The 24,904-nt window shown below is 42.5% G+C and overlaps 2 protein-coding genes across 2 annotated transcripts in view; one reads left to right on the forward strand and one right to left on the reverse strand.

The window, feature by feature from the left end:
- Window positions 1-23,084, reverse strand: part of Usp37 (ubiquitin specific peptidase 37) — a 94,142-nt gene extending 71,058 nt beyond the window's left edge. Inside the window, exon 1 of the mRNA XM_021170821.2 lies at window positions 23,045-23,084. The gene's annotated coding sequence lies outside the window, so the exon portion shown is untranslated. The remainder of the gene's footprint in view (window positions 1-23,044) is intronic.
- Window positions 7-22,843, forward strand: Cnot9 (CCR4-NOT transcription complex subunit 9). Its single transcript, XM_021170868.3, has 8 exons — window positions 7-225; window positions 8,361-8,540; window positions 10,048-10,163; window positions 13,722-13,831; window positions 14,918-15,027; window positions 18,791-18,889; window positions 19,387-19,478; window positions 20,679-22,843. Exons 1-8 carry the CDS (start codon window positions 202-204, stop codon window positions 20,845-20,847), a joined length of 900 nt encoding a protein of 299 aa, XP_021026527.1. The 5' UTR covers window positions 7-201; the 3' UTR covers window positions 20,848-22,843.
- Window positions 23,085-24,904: the final 1,820 nt, after the last annotated feature.

Genomic DNA, 24,904 nt, shown 5'->3' on the forward strand with positions numbered 1-24,904 from the left:
TAGGCCGAGGTCCGGGAGGCGGGAAAGGGCTAGGTGGGCGGAGGGTAGGAGGGTCAGAGGTGAGAGGTCAAAGGCCCGCGAAGGGGGCGGAGCGAGGCGGAGGCGGATGGCGGCTCTTCCTCTTGGGCATCAGAGCCGCTGAAGCTGGGACGCGGGTCCGGAGCGTCCGGCGAGAGGAGGAGTGCGGGGGCGGCTCCAAACATGCACAGCCTGGCAACGGCAGCGGTGAGTGGTTGCTCCCGTCCGGATGTCCGTTCAGCCTGTTTTCTAGCTCCCAGATCCGGGCCCTGAGTCCAGCTGCTCCTGCCCCTCGTCGCAAGGTCCAGGGGTCTCCACACTCCGACCGTGGCGGAGCCGGACCCCCGCTGTCCCCTCCCGTCCCCTCTCCTGTCCTGGCGCGCGGCCTCTCGCGTTGTTTGCCAGCGCCGAGGCCTGGTCTCGCGCCCCGCGCTGCCCCAGCAGGCCATTCATTGATTCCTTTGCGCCTGGCGTCAGTTTATCTGGACGCGGGTTGTGTGTGCTGGGCGTCGGTGAGGATGGGGATACTGCCACAGCCATTCGCTCTGGTCAGGTGATCCTTGACTTCCTCGCCTAGGCACATCTCTGGTTTCGAAATGGGCTTCTAGCTCAAGCCACTTGCTTTTTGCATGAGGAAAGCCTTCCTCGAGCCTCGCGTTTCATCTTTTAACAAGAAAAGCAAATCATGTATTATACCTCCCTAGAGTCGTACTATGGCTTTCGGTTAAATTTAGAGAAAGTAGACTCCTTCCTTGGCCTACAAGCCCTGTATGATGTGGCCCTTAGTCACGTTTATGGGCTTGGTTTTTGTCACTTGCTCCCTAAGCTCCTCTGACCAAGAAGTTTATGAACTTTTCTGTTACATATTCCTTACCTGGAATGCCTTTCTTAGGACTCTGCCTCCATACATACACACAAGTTTACCTCAGAGTGGCTTTTTCCTACCATACTCTTAGTAGCTTAAAACCCCAACATTTTCTCATATAGAGCACCGATCCCACGGTTTAATTACTAGATTTTTAATTTTATTTTACTTGTGGGTTGTCTGTATTCTGTAAATCAGGGGCAAGTATTTGGTGAGGCTTGTTCACTTGTTTTCCCCATCACTGGGACAGTTCCTACTACAAGGTAAGCACTCAATGCTGACTGAATGGCTACGCTCACAACCATACTGGAAGCAGCATAGTTTAAAGACACTTCTAAAGGCCAGTTTCACCAAGGGGAAATGCTATCAGGAAAATAATGTATTTAGGTTACATTATGAGACAACATAACATAATGACTAAATAAAACATGAAAAACTACCTTAACTTCAAGTATAAAATGAAATATTTAGGACAGCCGTGCATGGGAGGGAGAGGCAAGTGGATTTCTGTGAATTTTGAGGCCAGCCTGGTCTATATGGAAAGTTCCAGGCCACCATGATAGCATAGTGATATCCTGACCAAAAAGAAAAGCAAAACATCCTCCAGAGGGTGGTGACAGCACATCTGTAATATCAGCTCAGACAGGCAGATCACAAGTTCAAGACCAGCCTGGCAATTTAATAAGACTATCTCAGAAAACATTTTTTAAAAGATGGGTAGAGATATTAATTATAGGAGAATATTTGATCTAGCATGTGTGACACCCTTGGTTCAGTCTCCAGAGACTCCTCCCAAAAGTGAACAATCTGATTGGCATGACAATGCTTTTAATCCCAGTACCCTGGGAAGCAGAGGCAGGCAGATCTCCGCATTCAAGGGCAGCCTGGTCTACAGAGTGTTTTATTTAGGCCAGCCTGAGTTACACAGTAAGACGCAGTCTCAAAAGGGATGAAAAAAAGCAAGCAACCCAGCTAAGTGTAACTGAGACCTATACAGGAACACATTGCTTCAGGAACCAGTGAGATGGCTTAGTGGGTAAAGTCACTTGTTGCTAAGTGTATTGACCTGAGTTAAATCCCCAGAACTCACAATACACACAAACTAATAAACATTCATTAAAAAAAATTAAGAACATACCACTTTATGAAGTTGATTTCTTCTTTTCAGAGCAAGTAGTATTTTATATATCCTGTCTCTGTTTATAATTGTTAAAATTCTTAATTAAGGGACTATAGTTTCCATAGGGGTGTGTGTGTGTGTGTTTATTTAAGCACAAATAAAGTATATATGTAAGCCACATAACTCATTTCCTTCATTGTACAGCCTGAAGGGCCAGCTGTGTTGTTTTTTTTCTGTAGTGATTTTGCAGTTCTTAGAGGAAACACTGAGAAATCTCAGCACAGTAGATTTGTTACAAAGAAACACTTCAAGCTTTCTAATGCTGTAGACCAGGAGTTTCCAGAAGCCACTGGGCAGCATGTACTTCATTTTCTTGTTGTTCCCATGATTATGTTAGTCATGAGAATCTAGTCATTTAATCTTCTCCATGCCCTTTGTCAATCAATACCTCTGGGTTTCCTGTCACCCTTAGTTTTGACATTGGTCTGATTGGTCCTCTTTTTGATGATCTCACTTCACCAAGGTCTGGGAGCAGCCATTAATGGAGGAAGGAGATGGCAGTCGACTGGCAGACAATAATGGGAAAGAAGCCCCTAGTTGCTTTTGTTCCTTCTTTCCCAGTTATACATATTATTTGAGACTCATCAAGTTGAAAGGTGGCGGTGGTAAGGGAGTTCTTCAAGGTTAGATGGTAGATCTCAGCATCTGAACTTGGATGCTTCAATACCAGTCTCCTCTCCTCTGCCAAGATTCTCATTTTCCTTTTCCCTCCCTAATGCATTATTTGAGTAGCTGTTAAAACTGTGGCACATTAAGCTAACCATAGTGATACATGTCTTTGGTGAGCAGGAGGGGGCAGATCTCTTCAAGTTCAAGGACAATCAGGGCTACATGGACCCTCTCAAAAAGCAAAACAAAAACCTGTGATACGCTACTTATAAAAAGTTCTCAATATATAGTTCTTCAAACTACATCTATAGTGCCATACATAAGTTTAAAAACATGTGTTATGCTGCTTGACCCACATGGCAGCTCTAACAGTTTTTTTTGTACCAGACATTCATTAGGATAATTGATAAGGGATAAGACTGAAGGATACAAATTTGACCCAGTTTCTTCACCATCCCCTATGTCCACAATTCATACTGTTATTTTGATCTGAGCAGAAAAAAATAATAGGAAAAATACTAGGAACTGAGATGGAGTATTACATGCAGCAGTTCCCACAGTAGCCTCGGTCTCGAGAAGATGCTTGATTTTTGCTTAATAATGAAAATTAGTGATGTGTTTATATGTGTGGATGTACATGTCCGGAGACCGACCAGAGGTCAGCCTTGAGAGTTGTTCCTCTGGAGTGGTACTTGTAATGTGGTCTCTGACCTGAATCTTGCAGGTTTGACTAAGTTGGCTGGCCAGTACACCTCAGTGATCTGTCTGTCTGCTTCTACAGCATTGGGATTACATGGGCAACCAAAGCCAGCTTTTTAGGTGGGTTCCAGAAATTAAACTCAGATCCCATATTTTCAAGCACATTACTGACTGGACCATCTCCCCAGCCCTAAAGTTACTTTTTTTTCTTCCCTGTTTATGTGTGTGTGTTGCTGTGAATTGAGTTTAGGGCCCCATATGTACTAGGCAAGCGATCTACTACTGAGCTATTCCCAGCTCTGTCTTTATATACACACACACAGGGGAGGGGGGACCATACATTTAGCAAGAAAATTGGAAATACTATTAAAGGACAATGAATGCAGGGTGTTATTCACTAAACACACAATTACAAAAGTTGGATTATAATATAGTATTGTCTTGTCATTATGAAATAATATCCTAATACCATCCATTATCATCAAAACAAAATTTTTTTCTATTTTACACAAACAGAAAATAATAAAGGGTTATTTACAAAATTAATAAAGGGGACGAGGGGAGATAGCTAACCAGGTAAGAGCACTTGCTGCTCAGAGCATAAGAACCTGAGTTCAAGTCCCTAGTACTCACATAAACAGCCAGCTATGACTGCATATCTGTGACCCCAGAGCTCCAAGATTATGGACAGAAGAATCGCTAGGGTTTGCTAACTGCCAGCCTAGTACCAGGTTCAGTGAGAATCTCGTCTCTACACTTCAGCCTCACATATGTATATACCACACCTGCACTCATACTATGTAAATAAGTAGCATGCTAATGAAAGGTGGATTGATGACATTTGAGTTACAAGGGACTATACAATATGCACTGGAGTAGAGCCCTGTTTTAATCTTGGTCTCAGTATTGAGGATGGTAATTCATAGTCTAAAATAAATTTCTCAGATGATTTTGTGACTGGGTATGTATTAATAGTTGAACTCACTATGCAAATCCAACTATTAATAAACTGTGGTGTAACAATAGTAAAGTTTTGTTATGGTTATAAGAAATAATTTCTTCAACTTGAAGGGAAGATGTTTGATTTCAATCACATAGACCAGATAGGGAATACTGAAAAGTGGTTTTAGATAAATTGAACTCTGCCAGACAGTCACTGTGTGACCCTGAGCATGTTAATCCTTTATTCACCTGTTTCTTAGGATAAAGTGAATGAACCATACCTCCTACCAGTAATTCCTAGAAAGCACAGGCCTCATCTGCAGCAGCTCTAAGATCCTTCTCTTTTTTTTTTAATTTATTTATTATATGTAAGTACACTGTAGCTGTCTTCAGACACTCCAGAAGAGGGCGTCAGATCTCCTTACAGATGGTTGTGAGCCACCATGTGGTTGCTGGGATTTGAACTCGGGACCTTCAGAAGAGCAGTCAGTGCTCTTAACCACTGAGCCATCTCACCAGCCCCTTTTTTTTTTTTTTTTTTTTGGTTTTTTTTCGAGGCAGGGTTTCTCTGTGTAGCCTTGGCTGTCCTGGAACTCACTCTGTAGACCAGGCTGGCCTCGAACTCAGAAATCCGCCTGCCTCTGCCTCCCGAGTGCTGGGATTAAAGGTGTGCGCCACCAGGCCCGGCATTTTGATGCAGTCTTATCTGTAGGTAGCCTGGAACTTCCTGCATAGACTAGGTATCTCAAATTTGCAATGACCTACCTACTTCTGCCTCCGGAGTTTTGAAATTATAGGCATGAGCCTGGTTGCCGTTTAAATTTTAAATAACTTCTGTATGCCTTTTTCCTCATCTATGAAATGAAGATGTGGGGTCTGAAGAGATGATTCAGCAACTAAGAATTTGTAATGGCAGAGAGCTGAAGTTTGAGTCCTATCATTCACATTGGAAGGCTCAAAAATCCCAGGTCTGAGGGATGCCCTTCCCTAGCGTCTGGGTACCCACATGCATGCATGTGCTATACACATATACAGACTCATATACACATAAATAAAATAAGGTAAATAAATTTTTAATAATAAGAACAGTATTATAAAATAGTGCCTAACAGTGAGACGATGTGAAGACTAGAGAGATGGCTCAGCAGTTATGAGCAGCTGCAGCTTTTCCAGAGGACCGAAGTTCAATTCCTAACACTAGCATAGCCGCTTACAACCATTTGTAACTCCAGTTCCAGAGGATCTGACACCCTTCTGGTCTCAAGCATTGCATATATGTGTTACTCAGACACATATGCAGGTATAATACCTGTCTTAGTGTTTTACTGCTGTGAACAGACCAAGGCAGCTCTTACAAGGACAACATTTAATTGGGGCTGGCTTACAGGTTCAGAGAGGTTCAGTCAATTATCATCAAGGCAAGAAAATGGCAGTATCCAGGCAGGCATGGTGCAGGCAGAGCTGAGAGTTCTACCTCTTCATTTGAAGGCTGCTAGCAGAATACTCACTTCCAAGTAGCTAGGATGAGGATCTTAAAGCCCACAACCACAGTGACATACCTACTCCAACAGGGTCACATCTTCTAATAGTACCACTCACTCCCAGGGCCTAGCATATACAAACCATCACATTCCGCTCCCTGGCCCCATAGGCTTGTTCAAACATATGAATCTATGGGGGCCATATCTAGCCATAGCATAATAAAAAATACATTTAGTCCAACTTCCAAAGTCCCTATAGTCTATAGCAATCTCAACAGTGTTAAAAGTCCAAAGTTCAAAGTTTCTTCTGAGATTCATCCAATCACTTAACTGTAATCCCCAAAGCAAGACAGGGAGGGAACCAGTTGGGCAAACTCCAAATTCTTCATCTCCATGTCTGATGTCAAAGTGGTCTTCATATCTCCAACTTCTTTTTCATCTTTGTTGAATGCAACAAACTTTCTCCTGGCCTGGTTCCACTCCCTGTTAGCAGTTTTCCTCAGCAGATAGCCCATAGCTCTGGCATCTCAAATATCTTGGGATCTCCAAGGCAGCGTCAATGTTACAGCTTCTTGTTTCAATGCCTGGGATCCACATATGATCTTTTGGTCTCTTGCAAAGGGGTGGTGTCGCTTGTTTAGCTCCACCCTCTGTACCACTCTAAGCTCAGGCTGATCCATTCACTTCACTGCTGCTGCTGTTCTTAGTTATCCCGTGGTACTGGCATCTCCAATATACTGGGGTCTTCAGCTACAACTAGGCTTCACCAATAGGCTCTCTTCATGGTGCCAAGCCTCAAATCCTTTGCATGACCCCTTCAGTCTTGGCGGTCGACCACAACTGAGGTAGCACCTTCACCAATGGCTTTCCATGGCCTCTCACAATGCCAAACCTCAGCTGCTCTTCATGAGTACTTCATGCCTTTAAAACCAGTATCACCTGGGTGAGAGTTTTAAACATTACCAAGTACAGCTGCAGCACGAAATACAACCTTGGCTAATTATTGGAGCACAGCTTCTTTGTGCTCTCAGAAAACACTTACAGAAAATTTCACCTCAGTGATGCTGGTCTCTTCTTGATCACCACTAATTTCTTAGCTCCAGCTAACCAGCATCAATTGTCCCAGTAGTCCCTTCTGTTCTGGAATCTAAAGCCAGAGCCATAAAGCTGAAACTGCCAAACTCTGCTGCTTGCAGGAGCTGGAACAAAGCCCCCTTGTTCTATTACATTGTCACTGGCTTTCTGTTTTCCAACTCCTTCACTGCCTAAGCTTAGACTCAGAGAGATCCACTTGCCCTGCCTCTCAAGTGCTGGAGTAAAGGCATGTACTTCTAGATCATCCCTAAATAAGTCCTTCCCCCACCCCTTTTTTTAAAGTAACAATTAGCTCCTGGTTTTGTTTCTTAATAAAATTTTACTTTTTGAAATTATAGTATAGTTACATAATTTTCCCCCTTCCCTCCCTACAAATTCTCCCATGTACTCTTGCTCTCTTTGAAATTCGTGGCCACGTTTTACTTTAAAGGCATTTCTATATTACTGTATACAAATACATATTCAGTTGACTTAAGTACTGATGTTACTGAAGTGGGGGTAAAGTGAATAGGGATGATAAGAGGAACGCAGGTAGGCACCAAACTGCCCTCCTGCTGCTAGAATGGCTGCAGAACTGCAACTAGTGCCTTTTGAGGGCCTCATTAGGACACATTTGAAGTGGTTCTGGATCAGTTACATGGAGACTACAGCCTCCACAGATGATCTCTGGAGGAGGTGGCTATGAGTTTTGAAGTGTTGGTCTTATGGGTGTCTATACCACTGGCAGAGGCACTATCTACTGGCATCAGATCAGCTCTGAGAATGGGACCTGGTACACAAGTGTCATGGCATGTTATCTGGTGGCTTACAGGAAAATTGAGGCACAGACTTGTTGAATACAAGTCACAGGCTAGTTCTTACTGGAAGAAGAGATCCTGGAGTTTATGGTGGTGGTGTGTGTATGACAGCACTTGGGAGGAGGTTGCTTGGAGTGTATTGAGCAGCGTGGTTTCTGTGAGTGTTTTAGTTATTATGTTGTAGGACTTGTTCTATGAAAGCTAGGTAGGCAAAGGACTTCAGGCTAAATGTAGCCTATGTTTCTGTTAAATTTTTTTAAGATGGTATAATGATCTAAACATGTATCCTTTCTTTTTGTAGGAATGTGTTTTGCTAATTTATTTAGTATGGCCCATATCATACGACTTTTCATAAAGGGCTACATAACATATTCCATTTTAAAGATGTACCACACTATAGTTATACCATCTCTTATTGATAGCTATTTGTTAGTTTTTTGACTTAAAATATCACAATAGTAAGCATCCTAGTATATTTTTCAGTTCAGCCCAAATACAACTCTAACATGGGCTCATTAACTGTCAAACAGGTTGAGTTACTTTGATCAAATGTATATATATGTTTAACTAAGCCCCCGTAACTTACAAATATGCATGCTTATAAAGCACACTGAGGGGTAAGACTTGGTTTAGTTGTACTAAGTTGACATTTGCTTTCTTGTTTTCCCCTAAAGCCTGTGCCTACTGCACTAGCCCAAGTGGACAGAGAGAAGATCTATCAGTGGATCAATGAACTGTCCAGTCCTGAGACAAGGGAAAATGCTTTGTTGGAGCTGAGCAAGAAGCGAGAGTCTGTCCCTGACCTTGCACCCATGCTATGGCATTCATTTGGTACTATTGCAGCACTGTTACAGGTGGGTATGTATTCACAAGTAGGAATTCAGTCATATTTGTCACACTTGTGTTTTTCTCTTCCTGTGCCCAAATGATTTTTGAAGACTTGAGAATGATTGTTTAAATATTAACATTTGTAAGACTCCATTTTTAAGAAGTCAGAGGTAGCCGGGCGGTGGCGGCGCACACTTTTAATCCCAGCACTTGGGAGGCAGAGGCAGGTGGATCTCTGAGTTCAAGGCCAGCCTGGTCTACAGAGTGAGTTCCAGGACAGTCAGAGATACACAGAGAAACTCTGTCTCAAAAAAACAGGGGGAAAAAAAGTCAGAGGTATTTGTTAAATGCATATTTGGGGGTTCTACCCAGGAGATTGAATTTAGTTGATCTGAGAAGCAGGCCTTAAAATCTGTGTTTAACAGGTAAATCTAAGAGCTACATTGAGAAACAGCTTTTAGAAATACAGTGTGGTAAATCTGTTATAGCTGGGAGGAATATAGAAATAGTATGAGGACCATAGACATGGTCTAAGCGGGGATATGTTAAGATTAAGGTGTAGCAGCTATAGGATTAAAGGTGTGTTTCCATGTGCATTAAAGAGTAAATAAATATATCTGCTAAGGTGGTTCATTGGATAAAGGCACTTGCTGCCAAGCCTGACAACTTGAGTTCAATCTCTGGGTACAAGGAGAGATCTGAATCCTGCAGGTTGTCCTCGGATCCCTACACATGTGCTGTGATGTGTACACACACCACAAAAAAAAAAAAAAAAAAAAATTAGTAAAACCAAGATAAATAACTAAAATTCAGGTCAGGCCAGAGTGGTGATATCTGGAAAATAAGTTAATATGAAACAATCCTAAGATACCAAGGTATTAGAATAAATGATGATTATCATTTATAACTATAAAGTTTCTCCCCAAATTACTAATAATCTTTCAAATCTGTTTGGTAAATTCATATGCTGTTCCTAACACATGTAGCCAAGAATCTATTAGTATTATGAAAAGATTTGCAGCTAAAATAAACAGAACTATATTCAAGATAGGTCTCACTATAAAGTAGAATATAACTTCTTAATGTTACAAAAACATGGGTCCCTCAGTTAGCTACAGGGTCTAGAGAGATGGCTCAATGCAGTGGTAAAGAAAACTGGCTACTCTTCCAGAAGTCCTGGATTTGATTCGCAGCACCTACATTGTAGCTTACAACCAGCTATAATTCTAGTTCCTGGGAATCAGACACCCTCTTTCTGGCCTCCAGGCACTGCATACATGTGATGCACAGACAAACATGCAGGCAGTACACCAACACACATAAAGTACAGTAAAATAAAGACTAGCTGCAAAATGTAGGGGGAAGTATAGGAGACGCAGTATTCCTGCAGGCACATAGGAAAAGGTCTTGCCTACTTAGTTTAGTACACTTGTAATGAAAGGATAATTCAGTTTCTGCAGGAATTAAAATTACTATGCTGTGACACTGGTAATTTGTGATTAATTACTGTCTGGGATTCTTCTAATTTTTCAGGAAATTGTAAATATTTATCCATCTATCAACCCTCCAACCTTGACAGCACACCAGTCTAACAGAGTTTGCAATGCTTTAGCATTGCTACAGTGTGTGGCCTCACACCCAGAGACCAGGTAAGTGGTTTTGGGTGTGTTGGTAAATTAATGGGGGGGGGGTGAGTATTTTATAGGAACTTATATACCTTTGCTGAGTGATCAGAGAAAGGAGATGCAATGTAGTGTATGGATATGAGTCTTCAGAACTCTTTATTTTTTGCTCATTCATGGCAGTGACTTTTTTCTTACAGTTTTTAGTGTGTTGGATATTTTTAATATACTTTCTTAATGTCTCTTGGCTTTTTTGTGTGTAATGTTTTATCTGTTGGTTTTGGAGTTGGTGGGGCTTTGTGGGGAAGGTTGCTTGGTTTCTTTTGTTTTGAGACAAAATGTTTTTGTTTTCATAGCTGAAACTGGCCTTAAACTGTCTTTTCTTTTTCTTGTTTTTTTTTTTGGGGGGGGGGCAGGGGGATGTTTGTTCATTTGAAACGGGGTTCTCTGTGTAGCCATTGCTGTCATGTATCTTACTCTGTAGACCAGGCTGGCCTCAAACTCAGAGCTCCACCTGTTGCTGCTGCCACCCACCACCTCCACCTCCACCCCACACCAGCCTTGGCCTTAAACTCTTAATCCTTCCACCTTTGTCTCCCAGGTGCTGAGATTGTAGGAGTATACCACCATACCCACCTTTTTCTTGTTTTCCTGTTACTGTTGACATATATTTCTACATTGTTAACTTTGATAGCTATTTTTAGTTTCTGGTTACAGATTTGAATTAAGTATGACATCTTTTAAAATGAAGCAAAATACAATTTTGTACCTTTTAACAACATACGAGCAATTTACTAATTTAGTGATTTGCTTTGTTCTAATTGGAAAGATTTTGCTTAACTACCTTAAAGGATATTTTCTGTCAGTGATTCAATCCCAAATATAAAAAGACCTTTAAGCCTTCCATGGTTGTTCATACTTATAATTCCAGTGCTCAGAAGGCTAAGACAGGAAGGAGGCTTGCTAAAGAGTGAGGCCCTGCTCCAAAAAAACAAAATTAAGTAATTATTTTATGTTTACTTAATCAGAGTCATCTTACAACAGCAAAGTTTTAAAGAACAATGGTCATATCACAGGAAAGATAATATATGATAAGCACATACATGTGGAAGGCACTAGGCCAAGATTTTTGCATGGTACATGTCATATAATAGGAACTCAGTAAATATTTGTAAGCACTTTTTCTCACAAAATTCAGATTTGATTTCTTTTTTGTTTTTCACTTTTTTATTAGATATTTTACTTATTTATTTACATTTCAAATGTTATCCCTTTTCCCGGTTTCCCCTCTACAAATCCCCATCCCATCCTCCTTCCCCCTGCTTCTATGAGGGTGTTCCCCCATCCACCCACTCCTGCCTCCCTGCCCTCACATTCCCCTACACTGGGGCATTGAACCTCCACAGGTCCAAGGGCCTCCTCCCATTGATGTCTAACAAGGCCATCCTCTGCTATAAAAGCGGCTGGAACCATGGATCCCTCCATGTGTACTCTTTGGTTGGTGGTTTCGTCCCTGGGAGCTCTGGGGCATCTGGTTAATTGATATGTAGCTCTGACTGTCTAGGGACTCTAGCTGGTCTCAAACTCTCCACCTGCCTCTGCTTCCCCAGTGCTGGGATTAAAGGTGTGTAACATTACACCTTGCATCAGAGTCCTTCTTAGTTTAGAATTCTAGGCAGCCTCTGTAATTTAGTTGGGGGTTGACATGCAAGGTATAGCTGTATTACCATATTGTCATCCATGAAAAAGTAGAGAAAACCCTGCTCAAGAATCTGCTTTGCGCTCGCTGGTGAGATGGGTCGGCAGTCAAGAAGCCTGTGCCTAAACTCACAGCCTGAGTTCCACACAGGCTCTCACATGGTGGAAGGAGAAAGGAGCATGAATGCATCACTCCCAACACACACACACACACACACACACACACAGAGAAACAGTCTGCTGTAGCTTTTAATTGCCTTCTTTTTGTCTAGTTTCTTTATAAAGTCTGAGTGTTTAGTTAGTGCAGACTTGTTAGAAACTTTAAAAAGCTAAGAACTTTGTCTTAGATGAGCTTAGTGGCACAGACTTAAAATTCCACCGCTGGGAAAGCAGAGGCAGGAAGATTACTGCAAATTCAAGGCCAATCTGAGCTACTTAATGTAATAAGACTTTCCTAGTCTCATTATCCAAGAAGAGAATAATTAATTATGTTCACTTAAAAGAAGTACATAAGCCGGGCGTGGTGGCGTACGCCTTTAATCCCAGCACTCGGGAGGCAGAGGCAGGTGGATTTCTGAATTCGAGGCCAGCCTGGTCTACAAAGTGAGTTCCAGGACAGCCAAGGCTACACAGAGAAACCCTGTCTCAAAAAATAAAAAAAAAAAAAGAAGTACATAAATAGTAGTAGATGGTTTTCTGTATTAGTTGCAAATTCAAGTGCTTTCAAGATATTTGGTGTATTTAGTATGCCTAACCAAGGGGGGAAAATATGTTTAAACACAGCAAAGTAGCTGGACATAGTTGGGTATATCTGTAATCTTTTTTTTTTTTTTTTTTTTTTTTTTTGGTTTTTCGAGACAGGGTTTCTCTGTGTAGCCCTGGCTGTCCTGGCACTACTCACTTTGCAGACCAGGCTGGCCTCGAACTCAGAAATCCGCCTGCCTCTGCCTCCCGAGTGCTGGGATTAAAGGCGTGCGCCACCACGCCCGGCTGTATCTGTAATCTTATCACTTGGGAATTTAGAAGTTCAAAGTCAATATCAGCAACGTGCCAAGCTGCCACCCCTGTCTGGGTGTTTGCGGAACCTGGAAAATTCCCCTGTAACTAGAAAGTACCAGAGGCAGTTATAAACTATGGGATATAGATAGAAGAATTGAACTTAGGTCCCAGCAAATTCTCTTAATCACCAGAAGCATCTTTTCAGCCTCCTGAAGAATCTCTTTCCCAGTGAAGTAGCTTTTGCCCTTTTTTTGGAGACAATGTCTCTAGGCTAGCCCCAGACTCATGATGATAATTGTCCTGCTCTAGGATACGGATATGAATGGATAGTAAATTGTGTTGTTTAATCATCCTAGCCTGGGTTGCTGTTCCACATTGACATTTTGTGCTGAGTCTTTATGGTGTGTCAGTGAGGGCAAGAAGGTCCCCTTCTTAGCACTGTAGACTTGTGTGGCTTCTGTGGCTGGATGCTAAGTAGCCCTCAACATCTCTCACTTCTGACAAATACATCTCCAGATACTAACACATGTCTCCTCGGGGACAGCGTTATACATTAAGAATGTTGGTCACGGGCTGGTGAGATGGCTCAGTGGGTAAGAGCACCCGACTGCTCTTCCAAAGGTCCAGAGTTCAAATCCCAGCAACCACATGGTGGCTAACAACCATCTGTAATGAGATCTGGCGCCCTCTTCTGGAGTGTCTGAAGACAGCTACAGTGTACTTACATATAATAAATAAATCTTTAAAAAAAAAAAAAAAAAAAAAAAGAATGTTGGTCACAAAAAGCCAGTGAAATTCTTTTCTAAAGATTCCTTCCCCTGGCAGCCTCACATTCAGCCTCAGACTTAGTGGGCCCTGGGTTCTGACTGGGGTTGTCCTTTCTTTCAGGTCAGCTTTTCTGGCAGCACACATCCCACTCTTTTTGTACCCCTTTTTGCACACAGTCAGCAAAACTCGTCCCTTTGAATATCTTCGGCTCACCAGCCTTGGAGTTATTGGTAAGTTATTTTTTTGTTTTGTTTTTTATTTTCTTGAGAAATGGTCTTATGTAGCCCACGTTGGCCTCAGGCTTACCTATGTAGCTGAGGATACCCATGAAATTTTTTCAATTTATTCTTTACCTTCCACCTCCAAAGTGCTGGGGTCACAAGCATACTTCATCATACCTGATATAGTTTTTAATGTGGAGCTGAAGGTTGAACCCAGGGTTTTATGCGTTCTAGGCAAGCACACTACCAACTGAATGGCATTGATGTCCTAGGTAAGTTATCAGGGACATTTAGTAAGCCTGAAATTCTTACTGATAATAGTGGTCTAAGTTGTGTGTTTGGTTCACTTCTTATAGCTTGTTCATTTTTTGTCTTTGACATCGTCTGTTTACTAATAAGTGATCACAAAGTTACATCCCTTTTTTGTTTGTTTGTTTGTTTGGTTGGTTGGTTGGTTTGGTTTGGTTTTTTTTTTTGAGACAGGGTTTCTCTGTGTAGCTCTGGCTGTCCTGGAACTCACTCTGTAGACCAGGCTGGCCTTGAACTCAGAAATCCACCTGCCTCTGGCTCCCAAGTGCTGGGATTAAAGGCATGCGCCACCACTGCCCGGTGCAAGCACCATTCTTAATACTGTTAATAAAGCTATAAGAATCAGAAATCAAGATCTGATTTTTAGCTTCAAATTATAGAGAGAGTATCGTGCCTGGCAAGAACTTAATTCAGTAAATTTTTTTTCTGTTTTAAGATTTTTTTTTTCATGCATAATGTGCCTACATGAATTTCTCTCTGTCTGTCTTCCTCCCTCTCCCTCACCTTCCCCCAATTCCCCTTCTCTCTGTCTTGTAATTCTTTGTAGTCCAGGTTGGCCTAAAATTCAACAGTATCTTCTAGCCCGTCCCAATGCTGGGATTACATTCATGACTCACTACATCTGACTCTTTTTTTGCTTTTTGTTTAAATGGATATGAAATGGATTCCCTGACACAGAAACTACAGTCTGTATGTCATATTTCTTGCTTTTGATGAACAATACAAAGTAAATATCATTTGAAAGCCTTTCTTTAAAATATCTTTGCTTGTCCATGTTTTCTTTAGGCGCCTTGGTTAAAACAGATGAGCAAGAAGTAATCAACTTTTTATTGACCACAGAGATCATCCCTCTGTGTCTGCGCATCATGGAGTCTGGAAGTGAACTCTCTAAAACGGTACTGCGCGCTTTGAGTGAGATCCACCATTGTTTGTTTGTTTAGGATTACTTATTTTATATATATGAGCACAACGTAGCTGTCTTCAGACACAGGAGAAGAGGGCATCAGATCGCATGCACATGATCGTGAGCCACCCACCATGTGATGTGGTTGCTGGGAATTGAACTCAGGACCTCTTAACCTCTGAGCCGCCTCTCCGGCCCGAGGTTCACCATTGTTTTGGCTCTGGCTGCTGCTTTGTGGCTCTAGAACCTTTCTCTGCTGCTTCAGATTTTTCACCTTCTAAACATTGTGTTGTAAGTGTATTTATTGGTGTGGGTGTGACTGTGCCATGCGCTCCTGTGAAGATAAAGACAACTTTTGCTAGTTGTCGCACACATTCTGCCTTGTCTCTGGTTCCTACTGCTGTGAGCTGGTCCACAGGCTGCTTTCTGGGCACTTATGTCTCTGCTTCCCATTTCACTATAGGAGTGCTGGGATCACAGGTCAAACTGGGGTCATCAGGCTCATACAGTCAGGATCTTAGTTAAGGTTTCTTTGCTGTGATAATACACAATGATTAAAAGTAACGGGGTTGGAAGTGTTTGTTTCCTCTTACAGCTTGTAGTCCAGGGAAGTCAGAGCAGAAAGGCAAGGCAAGAACTGATGCAGAGGCCATATAGGAGTGTTGCTACTGGCCTGCTCCAAATAACTTGCTCAGCGTTCTTAAAGCACCCAAGACCACCAGCCCCTTGCACACATGTAGTGCACATAAACTCATTCTCTCTCAAATTTGGAACAATCCTTCTGTCTCAGACTCCTGAGGACTGGGATTATGGACTTATACCACAATACCAAGCTTGTATTTAAATTTTTTGGGCAACAATTAAAACACTTTGCCCATAGTAGGTACATGTTGAAATAAAGGTCCTCAGTTAAGGCTGTTATATTGTAATAACCTGGGAAATATTTTTAAAATACAGGTGTGGAGCTGGAGAGATGGTTCAGTGGTTAACTACTATTTTTCCAGAGGACCCAAGTTCAATTCCAGTCCACCCATATGGTGGCTCACAACCACCTATAACTCTGATGCCCCCTTCTTTCTTCCCCAACATTGTGTGCACATGGTGTACAGACATAGATGAAGGCAAATCACCCATACACATAAAAATAAACAAGTCATCTTTTAAAATATGAGTCTGGGAAAATGATTTAGTAGTTAAGAACACTTGCTGCATAATCATGGCAACTGGAGATCAAATTTCAGGCCCATGTACCAAATGTAGCAAGCTACATCCTGTGCACACCTATATCCTAGCTCTGAGCAGATAGACATAGGAGAATGCTAGGGCTTGCTAGCTTCCTGCCTACAGGAAAACACAAACCGAGGTTCAGGTAGAGACCCTGTCCTGGAAGGAATAGGAGAGAGTGATAAAGAAGAGCATCTAACATCCTCTAGCTTCTGCACAGTCCTACACCATTACATGCACGCATACTCAAACAGACAGGTACAGACCTTTAATAAATAAACCTTTAATAAATGTACATGTCTAATCCTAGACTACTAGGAATGCTTTTTCAGGGTGGTAAAGTTTAGTTGAATAGGTGGGTTAGTTGATTGACTGGTTGTTTATGTTTTTATTTGTATACACGTGTCACATCACACATGTGGAGGGTAGAGGACATTCTATGGGAGTTGGTTCTCTCCTTCCAGCATGTAGACCTTGGTTATTGAACTTGAGTTTTCAAGGGTAAGTGTCCTTACCCACGGGGCCAGCTCACTAAGGTGACTGGTTGGTTGGTTTAAACCCTGCTAAGTAAATATATAACTACTTAGGAACCAGAAATTATCCACTAAACTAGACATAAGCCTGCTGTATGACTCCACAGTCTCACACCAGGTATGTTCTCAAGAGAAATGAGCTCTTATGTATGTCAAAATGTGTATGAGGACATTTATAATATTTCTATTTTAAAGATTGAAAAGTGGTATGGTCATAAATAAACTACATTAAAAAGTGTGATCTGATACATGTAATGCCGATGGTTCTAATTGTATTAAGCAAAGAAACCAGCACATGAATTTTTACTCTGACTCCACCTAGGTGAAGTTCAAAAACAAGAAAAAGGACTAGAGAGATGGACCAGCAATAAGACCAGTGTCTCTTCCAGAAGATGTGGGTTCAGTTTTCATCATCCACATAACAGTTTACAGCAATCTGTAACTGCAGCCCCAGTGGCTCCAACATGCTCTCTCTGGCTGTACAAGGCATGCACATGGCACACATACATGCAGGCAAAACAGCATCCACGTTTAACAGAAAGCCAAGCTAGCTATTGGTGGTTACCTGTAAAGATCTGTATTAACTGGGGAAAGATACACAGCAATGCTAAAAATTCTGAGTTGCTGGAAATGTTCTGTGTTTTAAGCTGTTGTGCACAGATATGGTATACAGACTGAAAGCTCACCACGTAACATTCTATTAGTGAATTTGTTCTTTGCTGTAGTTTGTATTAGTTGCCTATTGCTGTCATGACAAATTAGCAGAATTAAGTGATGGCGTAATTTATGAATTTATTCTCAGGGCTAGAAGCCACAAGTCAGTTTCAATAAGCTGAAATCAAGCCAGGTAGATCAGAGCCAGGGTTCCTCTAGAGGTTATAGAGAGGAGTCTTTTTACATGCCATTTCACTTCTAGAATTACGTTCCTTGTGTTCTGTTATGTGTGATTCCCTTGTGCAAGCAGTCAAGCATGTTCACATCTCATTCTCTTGTATTCCTTTCTTAGGGGTTAAATTTCCATCTCTCTGTTAGAATGGTGTTTAGTGATTCTTGGGACCTGTGTGATAATCTCTGTAGCTCAAGATCCCTAATCATATCTGCAGAGACCCTTTTGTACATACGCGACAGCACTCTCAGGGTTTGATGATTAAGATTTAGCTACCTTTGGAGTGTATTATTTGTACCATTATACCTCGTATATACAGTGAGGTATATGCAGTGTTATACCTCAGTGGAACAATGACAACAGCTGTTCTGATGGCACCAAAGAAAGATAATCATTATCCTAATTGTCTGCAATTGTGACTCCTGCCTGTAATTCCAACACTTACGAGGCTGAGGCAAGGGCATTGCTGTGAGTTTGAGGCTAGCTAAGCCATGCTTACAGAGTAAGACCATGTCTCAAACCTTGTCCCCAAAATAATGATTGTCTAATTTAAAATAGGGGCTTGGGGCGGGGAGGGAAAGGGTTGAGCCTGTGTTCCAAGCTGGTTTGGTATTCACTGTGTAGCCAAGGCTGGACTCAAGTTTTATGCAATTCTCCTGGTAATTATCTAGGGCTTTCCCCTTTATATAAAATGAGAATAGTGGTATGTACTTTGTGGACTCAATAGGAAAAGTGAAGTCTATAAATAGCCTTTAGAAAAAAATTCTGATGCCAGGCGTGGTGGTGCACACCTTTAATCCTAGCACTCGGGAGGCAGAGGCAGGAGGCCAGCCTTGTCTACAAAGTGAGTTCCAGGACAGCCAGGGCTACACAGAGAAACCCTGTCTCAAAAAAACAAAAAAGAAAGAAAGAAAGAAACCCTGACATAGTACTTGTTCAGTACAATAACTTTTGTTCTGATTATGTGATGCTTGATAAAGTTATGTAAAATGTGCAGAGTACTCCGCTTGTTTTATGCTTTGAGTGCTGATCATGCCTAGATGTGTGAGCAGTAGTCACTTAAATGATAAGTCTGAGCAGCTCTTTAGGAATTCGTCTTTGTTTTACTCCAGGTTGCCACATTCATACTCCAGAAGATCCTCTTGGATGATACTGGTTTAGCTTATATATGTCAGACATATGAGCGTTTTTCCCATGTTGCCATGATCTTGGTGAGTTCTTTCCTTTACCCTCTTTGCAGTTTACTTCCATCACAAAACTTAGTCCCTTCGTAACTGACCCAAAACTTTGTCTTCTAACTAGAAATAACTATTTGGCCAGGTACGATGGTATATGCCTGTCATCCTAGTATCTATAAGGCAGAGGGATGCAAAAGGATGCCTGTGGGCTTGGAGCAACAACATGGGTTTCTCACCAGCCGAATGAAGAAGTGTCTTAGCCCAAAAATACTAGCTGGAATGGTAGTATATGTCTTTAATCCCAGAACTCTGGAGGCAGAGGCAGGCAGATCTCTTTGAGGTTGAGTCCAGCCTGCTCTATATAGCAAGTGCTTGGCTAGCCAAGACTACAGGAAATATAGAGACCCTGTCTCAAAAGGGGGGGAAAATCTTGGAAACTTTATAATGATTCTTAGATGATCTGGTCTCTGGTGTCAATTCGAACTACTTTGTGACTTTTTTTCCCCCTACCTTTGTTTTGGGTAAAACAGGGTAAAATGGTCCTGCAGCTATCCAAAGAACCGTCTGCCCGTCTGCTGAAGCACGTAGTAAGATGTTACCTTCGACTCTCAGATAATCCCAGGTAAAGATTTAATAGGACTTGTCGAAATAGTATCATGAATGGATTCCAGTGTTACAGCTCAGATCTTCTGTCTTGAGAATTGAAACGCATATAACTTTAGTTTGTCTAAGACAAACTTAAGTTCCGGTTAAAATCTAAAATTCTGACTTTAAAATGCACTAGTTAGACCTTCCTGTTGTAACTCTGTTCTACCCTGAAATTCCCGAAAGCCCAAGCAATTTCAAGGGAGGCTGGTGTGGTTTGGGCTTTCTGTGGCTACTCCAGGTAATCACAGTACTTTAAAGAACTCTTGCAAAGTCCGGGAGCCTAGGGCTTTTTTAGCTTGCAGTTCTCTGCTTCCTGTAAGCTGTTGAGCTTAGTACTTTTTCTTGGTAGGTTCAAGGACTCTGCCAGAATCTTGCACTTTGTAGATGTAATGCACTTCAGAAATGTTTGACCTTCTCTCCTACTAATACATAATTTATGATGAAAGCTACATGTTCAGATTCTGCTAAGCCACATAATGGAGTGCTTTCTGAGTTCCTAAGAATCAAGTGGCTTGACTAATGTGAACTGGTCTCTAGCCAGTGGGGTTATTTGAGCCCTAGCTATTCTTTGATCATTTGTCCTGTTTTTCAGTACCTCCCAAGTTTGGAATATATTTATTAGAAATTACACCTGTTTGAATATAAGAGCTGTAACTGGCCGGGCGTGGTGGCGCACGCCTTTAATCCCAGCACTCGGGAGGCAGAGGCAGGTGGATTTCTGAGTTCGAGGCCAGCCTGGTCTACAAAGTGAGTTCCAGGACAGCCAGGGCTACACAGAGAAACCCTGTCTCGAAAAAACAAAACAAAACAAACAAACAAAGAGCTGTAACTGTTCAGAACAGCTCTGTATGGAAAATAATTTCATTTCTCATAAGCTATGTTTAATGGTATTTTGACAGTATTTATCATTAAAGAAGAACAAAGTTTGGAGTGAACTATTGCATCATATTATTCCATTTTGCTTTTGCATGAAGTTCTGCATTGAGGTGTGGTAAAAATATTTGTGGACTACATAACACCTGCTTTAAAGAATTCTAATAGTTTCATGGTGTGACTTGATAGCCATGGATTCCTAGGAAATTGTATATTTATATCTAAGAAAGGGGGTCTTCCCAGCCCCCAAATATGGGCTTATGTGTTGTCTTTCTGGTTGGTTTGTTTGTTTCTGATGTAGGGCACGTGAAGCACTCAGACAGTGCCTCCCTGACCAGCTGAAGGACACAACCTTTGCCCAGGTGCTAAAAGACGACACCACCACAAAACGCTGGCTTGCACAACTGGTGAAGAACCTGCAAGAGGGCCAGGTCACCGATCCCCGGGGGATTCCCCTGCCCCCTCAGTGATCCTCATTCCCTCTCACTGCTCCCCTTTGCTGGGGAGTGAGAGTGGAACCTATTGAGGAAAACAGCTCAGGTTTTATTGCTGGGAATAGACAACCTCAGTGCTGAACTGTACTGGAGAAAAGGGGCAAGGTACCCCGCTGAGGTGTGTGGGCTGACTGGAGGTCCTGGATCCCCCTACTGCTCCCAGGAATTGGGCTCCTGACAGCAGTCTGCTACAACAGCCCCAGGTGGGTGTCAACACCAGCAAATGCTGTGTTTGCAGCATGCCCAAGATGACCCTGCTCCTGAACCTCTACCTAGCCACTGGTAGAGAGAGGAGACGACGTGGTAATGGCAGCAACACTCTAGGCATGAGAGCACCGGGGACCAAGCCATGTGGCTTTTTTTTTTTTTAAACTTTGCCTTCCTGGACAACTTAAGGTGTGTCTCTTAATTCTCTCTCACAGTATTTGTTTACTTTGGATTTTTGTTTTTAATCTCAAAAGAGAGAGATGTGTTTAATGGACACAAGCTGTAGTTCTCAGCAAAACTTTGTCAGTTGGCACTGTTTACAAGTCTGTTAGCTGCATAAGCTCAATAAAAAGTTGGTTTGGGCATTGCATCCCCTCTGACAGACCGATAGCTGCATCAGGCTGTTGGGTGGAATGGGAGGCAAGGGAAGAGGAAAGCCAAAGGCCAAGCAGGAACTCTGTGCCTGCTCTCTGTTCCTGTTCTTTCCCTCCCACACCTGGCTGCTGTGAGGACACTCACCTTGTTCTGGCTTCAGCTGCTAGCCTACCCAAATCTCAGCGCTTTCCCCTTTTTTACCACTTAGACTTAAAGCAGGTGTCTTAATTTTGTCTCAACCTTCCCTAAAAGAGAATTGTATTGGGGCAGGAGGGATGGCAGTTCTTCAGATTCAGGTCTTCGAAGATAATTTCCAGGTGTCTTCTCAAACGGAGTAAGCGCCTGGATCCAAATGGTAGGCTACTTGACCCCGTTCTCTAGCGTGAGTTTTCGTAGTGCCAGCTCCTCGTGATTATACTTGAAGCAGTATTAGCTGAATGAGTTTCTTCAGATTTAAAATGAATAGCTGGACTCTGCTAGCTCAGTCTCCTCTCCCTTTTAACACACTTTCTTAGGTCTATGGAAACTACAGGGTTGCCACTGAAATGTTTTTTTACTTGTTGATAGTGTCAGGGCCCCACTTCCATCCCCATGGGCTTGACTCTCAACCTGTTACTGTAAACTGCGATACTTCCCACCGTCAGCCTTTGTTTTCTCATCCTCACCTCCAAAAATGGCATTATTAATCCAACTCTAGAAAGAGCCCAAATGTTCAGCCCATGTCTCAGACACTTGAGTTTGAAGAGGTCATAAAGGGACAGGTGGTCATAGAAACCTTTGCAGAGGCAGTTGTGCCAACCCAAGGGCTCTTTCATTGTTCGTTGGCTTCTGTCTTTAAAGCCAAGAAAGTAGTAATTAAGTAGCCTAGATTTAAGGAGGGTAGAATAAGCATTTATTCCCCTGCCTTCCAAATTGAAGAGGAGGACTTGGCCTCAAGCCTGAAGAAGAAAAGTCTCAGAAAGCAAAGAACAGCATCACCTTGATAAATGTCTTGACTCACTCTGCGGCTTGTGATCTGAAAAGTTCTCTAGGGTACCCTGATTTTTGAAATATGCCTTCCTGCTGAGCTGAAGTCTTTCATTCCACTTCACTGGGGGAGCAGCTGAGGCTTGGGGCCTTGCTCCCTGGGACATTCTCTCCATCTTTTGGTGCATTGGCCATGTTACTGTGCCAATAGTGTCTTAACTCATGTCCCATCTATCCTCAGCTGGCCTTGGACCTACATAGGAGTTGAATGGGGAGGGGGTACGATGGGTCTTACTTCCTGTGGTTGGTCCTGATGTTGTATGTACTATATAAAGAGACCCCTCCCCTTATATTGTGTTTTCCATCCCTCACCCTCAACAGGATTAAAATAAAACATGCTGGGTTTTTTTGTTTTGTTTTTAAATTCTTTTAATTGGAGAGTTTATTCCGTCAGCATAGAAATGTCTAGGCACTTTAATCTGGTGATCATTGTTAGACCTGCCTCTACCCTGACTGCTTACACACAGACTGTTCTGCCTAGAGGACCATGGTGGTTCCTTTGTGGCTAGACTTTTAGGCGGCTAGAAGGCTACAGCTTCTAGGAGTCTAGGATAGTGGCCCTTACCTGATAAAGTGTCTCTTGCACAGGCAGAACCTCACTCCTGGCTTCTGTACCTGTGAGTAGGAGAGATTTCTGTAAGTAAAGAGGTAGTGCTTTATTTCTTATGAGCTTTAAATATTAGAGGACATTTTCAGAGTTGATCTTATGTCTGGCTTGGTAGAACACAGCCCATTTCCAGCTTCTTTTAAGGACTTTAGAGAGCATGTACTGCTCTGGTGGTGGGACGGGGCAAGGAGAGGCATCTGCAGGCTTCCGGGAGGGCTTTTCTGTCTCTATGGGATCTTCTTGCTTGCTTTCATTGCTGCTCAAAAGTCAGGAAAAGGAGAACAAAACTGTTACCAAGAACCAGCTGGGGATGTGTCTCACTGGGCAAAGTGCTTGCTTGCCATGCAAGCATGTGGAGTCCTGAGTTCGAGTTCCCCGTTCCCCAAACACATAAAAGCTGGGTTTTCCAGCACAGAGGGGCACAGAGATGGGAAAATACTAGGGGCTGTGGCCAATCAGTCTAGCCAAAGCAGCAGTCTTTGGGTTCAGTGAGACCCTGTCTCAAAATTATGACAGAAGTCAGGGATGGCTAGTGCATTCAGAGGGCAGAGCCAGAATCTCCTGAGTTAAGGCCAGTTAGTACACATAGTCATAATGAGTTCTAGGTCAGCCACAGTGCATAGCCACCCATCTTTAGGAAAAAAAAAATGGAAAGAAAGATTTCCAATATTGCCAGGGGGTTGGGAGTAGCACACATCTTTAATATCAGCACCTAAGGCGGAGAAGCAGGCGGATCTTTGTGAATTCGAGGCCAGCCTGGTTTACATAGTAGGTTCCAGGACAGCCAGAGCTACATGGTGAGACTGTTTCTGGGAGGAAAAGACAACAAAAACAGAACTTCATTGGTCAAAGGTGCTTGCCACTAAGCCTGATGACTTCAATCCCTACAACCCACATAGTGGAAGGAGAGAGCTGATTCTGACAAGTACACCTCAGACCTCAACTCGGACACTGTGGTCTGTGCCTGCCTGCACAGACAGACACAAATAATGTAATGAAATATATAACCTCTACTTCATACCTCACAGCTGAAAATCACTAACTTCATGTCAGTATGGAAAAGAGAAAACATAATATGAAGAATAAAAACAAAAGTCAGTTAAACTGGGAGGGGCAACCCTACAAATTAAAAACAACTTTGAAAATATCAGTGAACTTAAACCCTAACAGATGAATCAGAACTAACTTTTTGTTTTTTCTCTGTAGACCTGGCTGGCCTCGAACTCAGAAATCCTCCTGCCTCTGCCTCCCAAGTGCTGGGATTAAAGGCGTGTGCCACCATGCCCGGCTAATCAGAACTTTCAAATGCATTACTTCAGGTCTTGGGTGAGGGTTTACACTGGAAGCTTGGGAGATGAGTCAGTAATAGGTCAAGCACTTGCTCTGTGTCTCAGATTTGTTTGCAGTGTGTTAAAAGCATGACCAAAAAGCAATTTGGGGAGAGAATTTATTTCCCTTACAGATTTCAGTCCATCAAGAGAAGGAACCTGAAGACAGGAACTGAAGCAGAAAGAGGCTATAAAGGAACACTCACTGGGTTGCCCAGCCTGATTTTGATGTTTTTGTTGTTGATGATGCCACCCAGGACCATCTACTCAGCCAACACAGAATGTAAATCTAGTGTCCTAAACTTAGGTGTATATAAAAGTCCATGGCAACACTGTATAATCCCAACCCGGGGGGGGGGGGGGGGGCGCGGTCAGAAACAGGTGGATTCTGGAGGCCTTTCTGGTCATCTAATTTAGCCAAAATATTGAGCTCCGGGTTCAGTGCCAAGCTTTCTCATAAAGTAGGAACTGGTGAGATGGCCTGAGTTAG

Source organism: Mus caroli, unplaced genomic scaffold (assembly GCF_978045245.1).
Source record: "Mus caroli unplaced genomic scaffold, Mus_caroli_1 scaffold_1, whole genome shotgun sequence".
In the NCBI taxonomy this organism is placed as follows: Eukaryota; Metazoa; Chordata; class Mammalia; order Rodentia; family Muridae; genus Mus; species Mus caroli.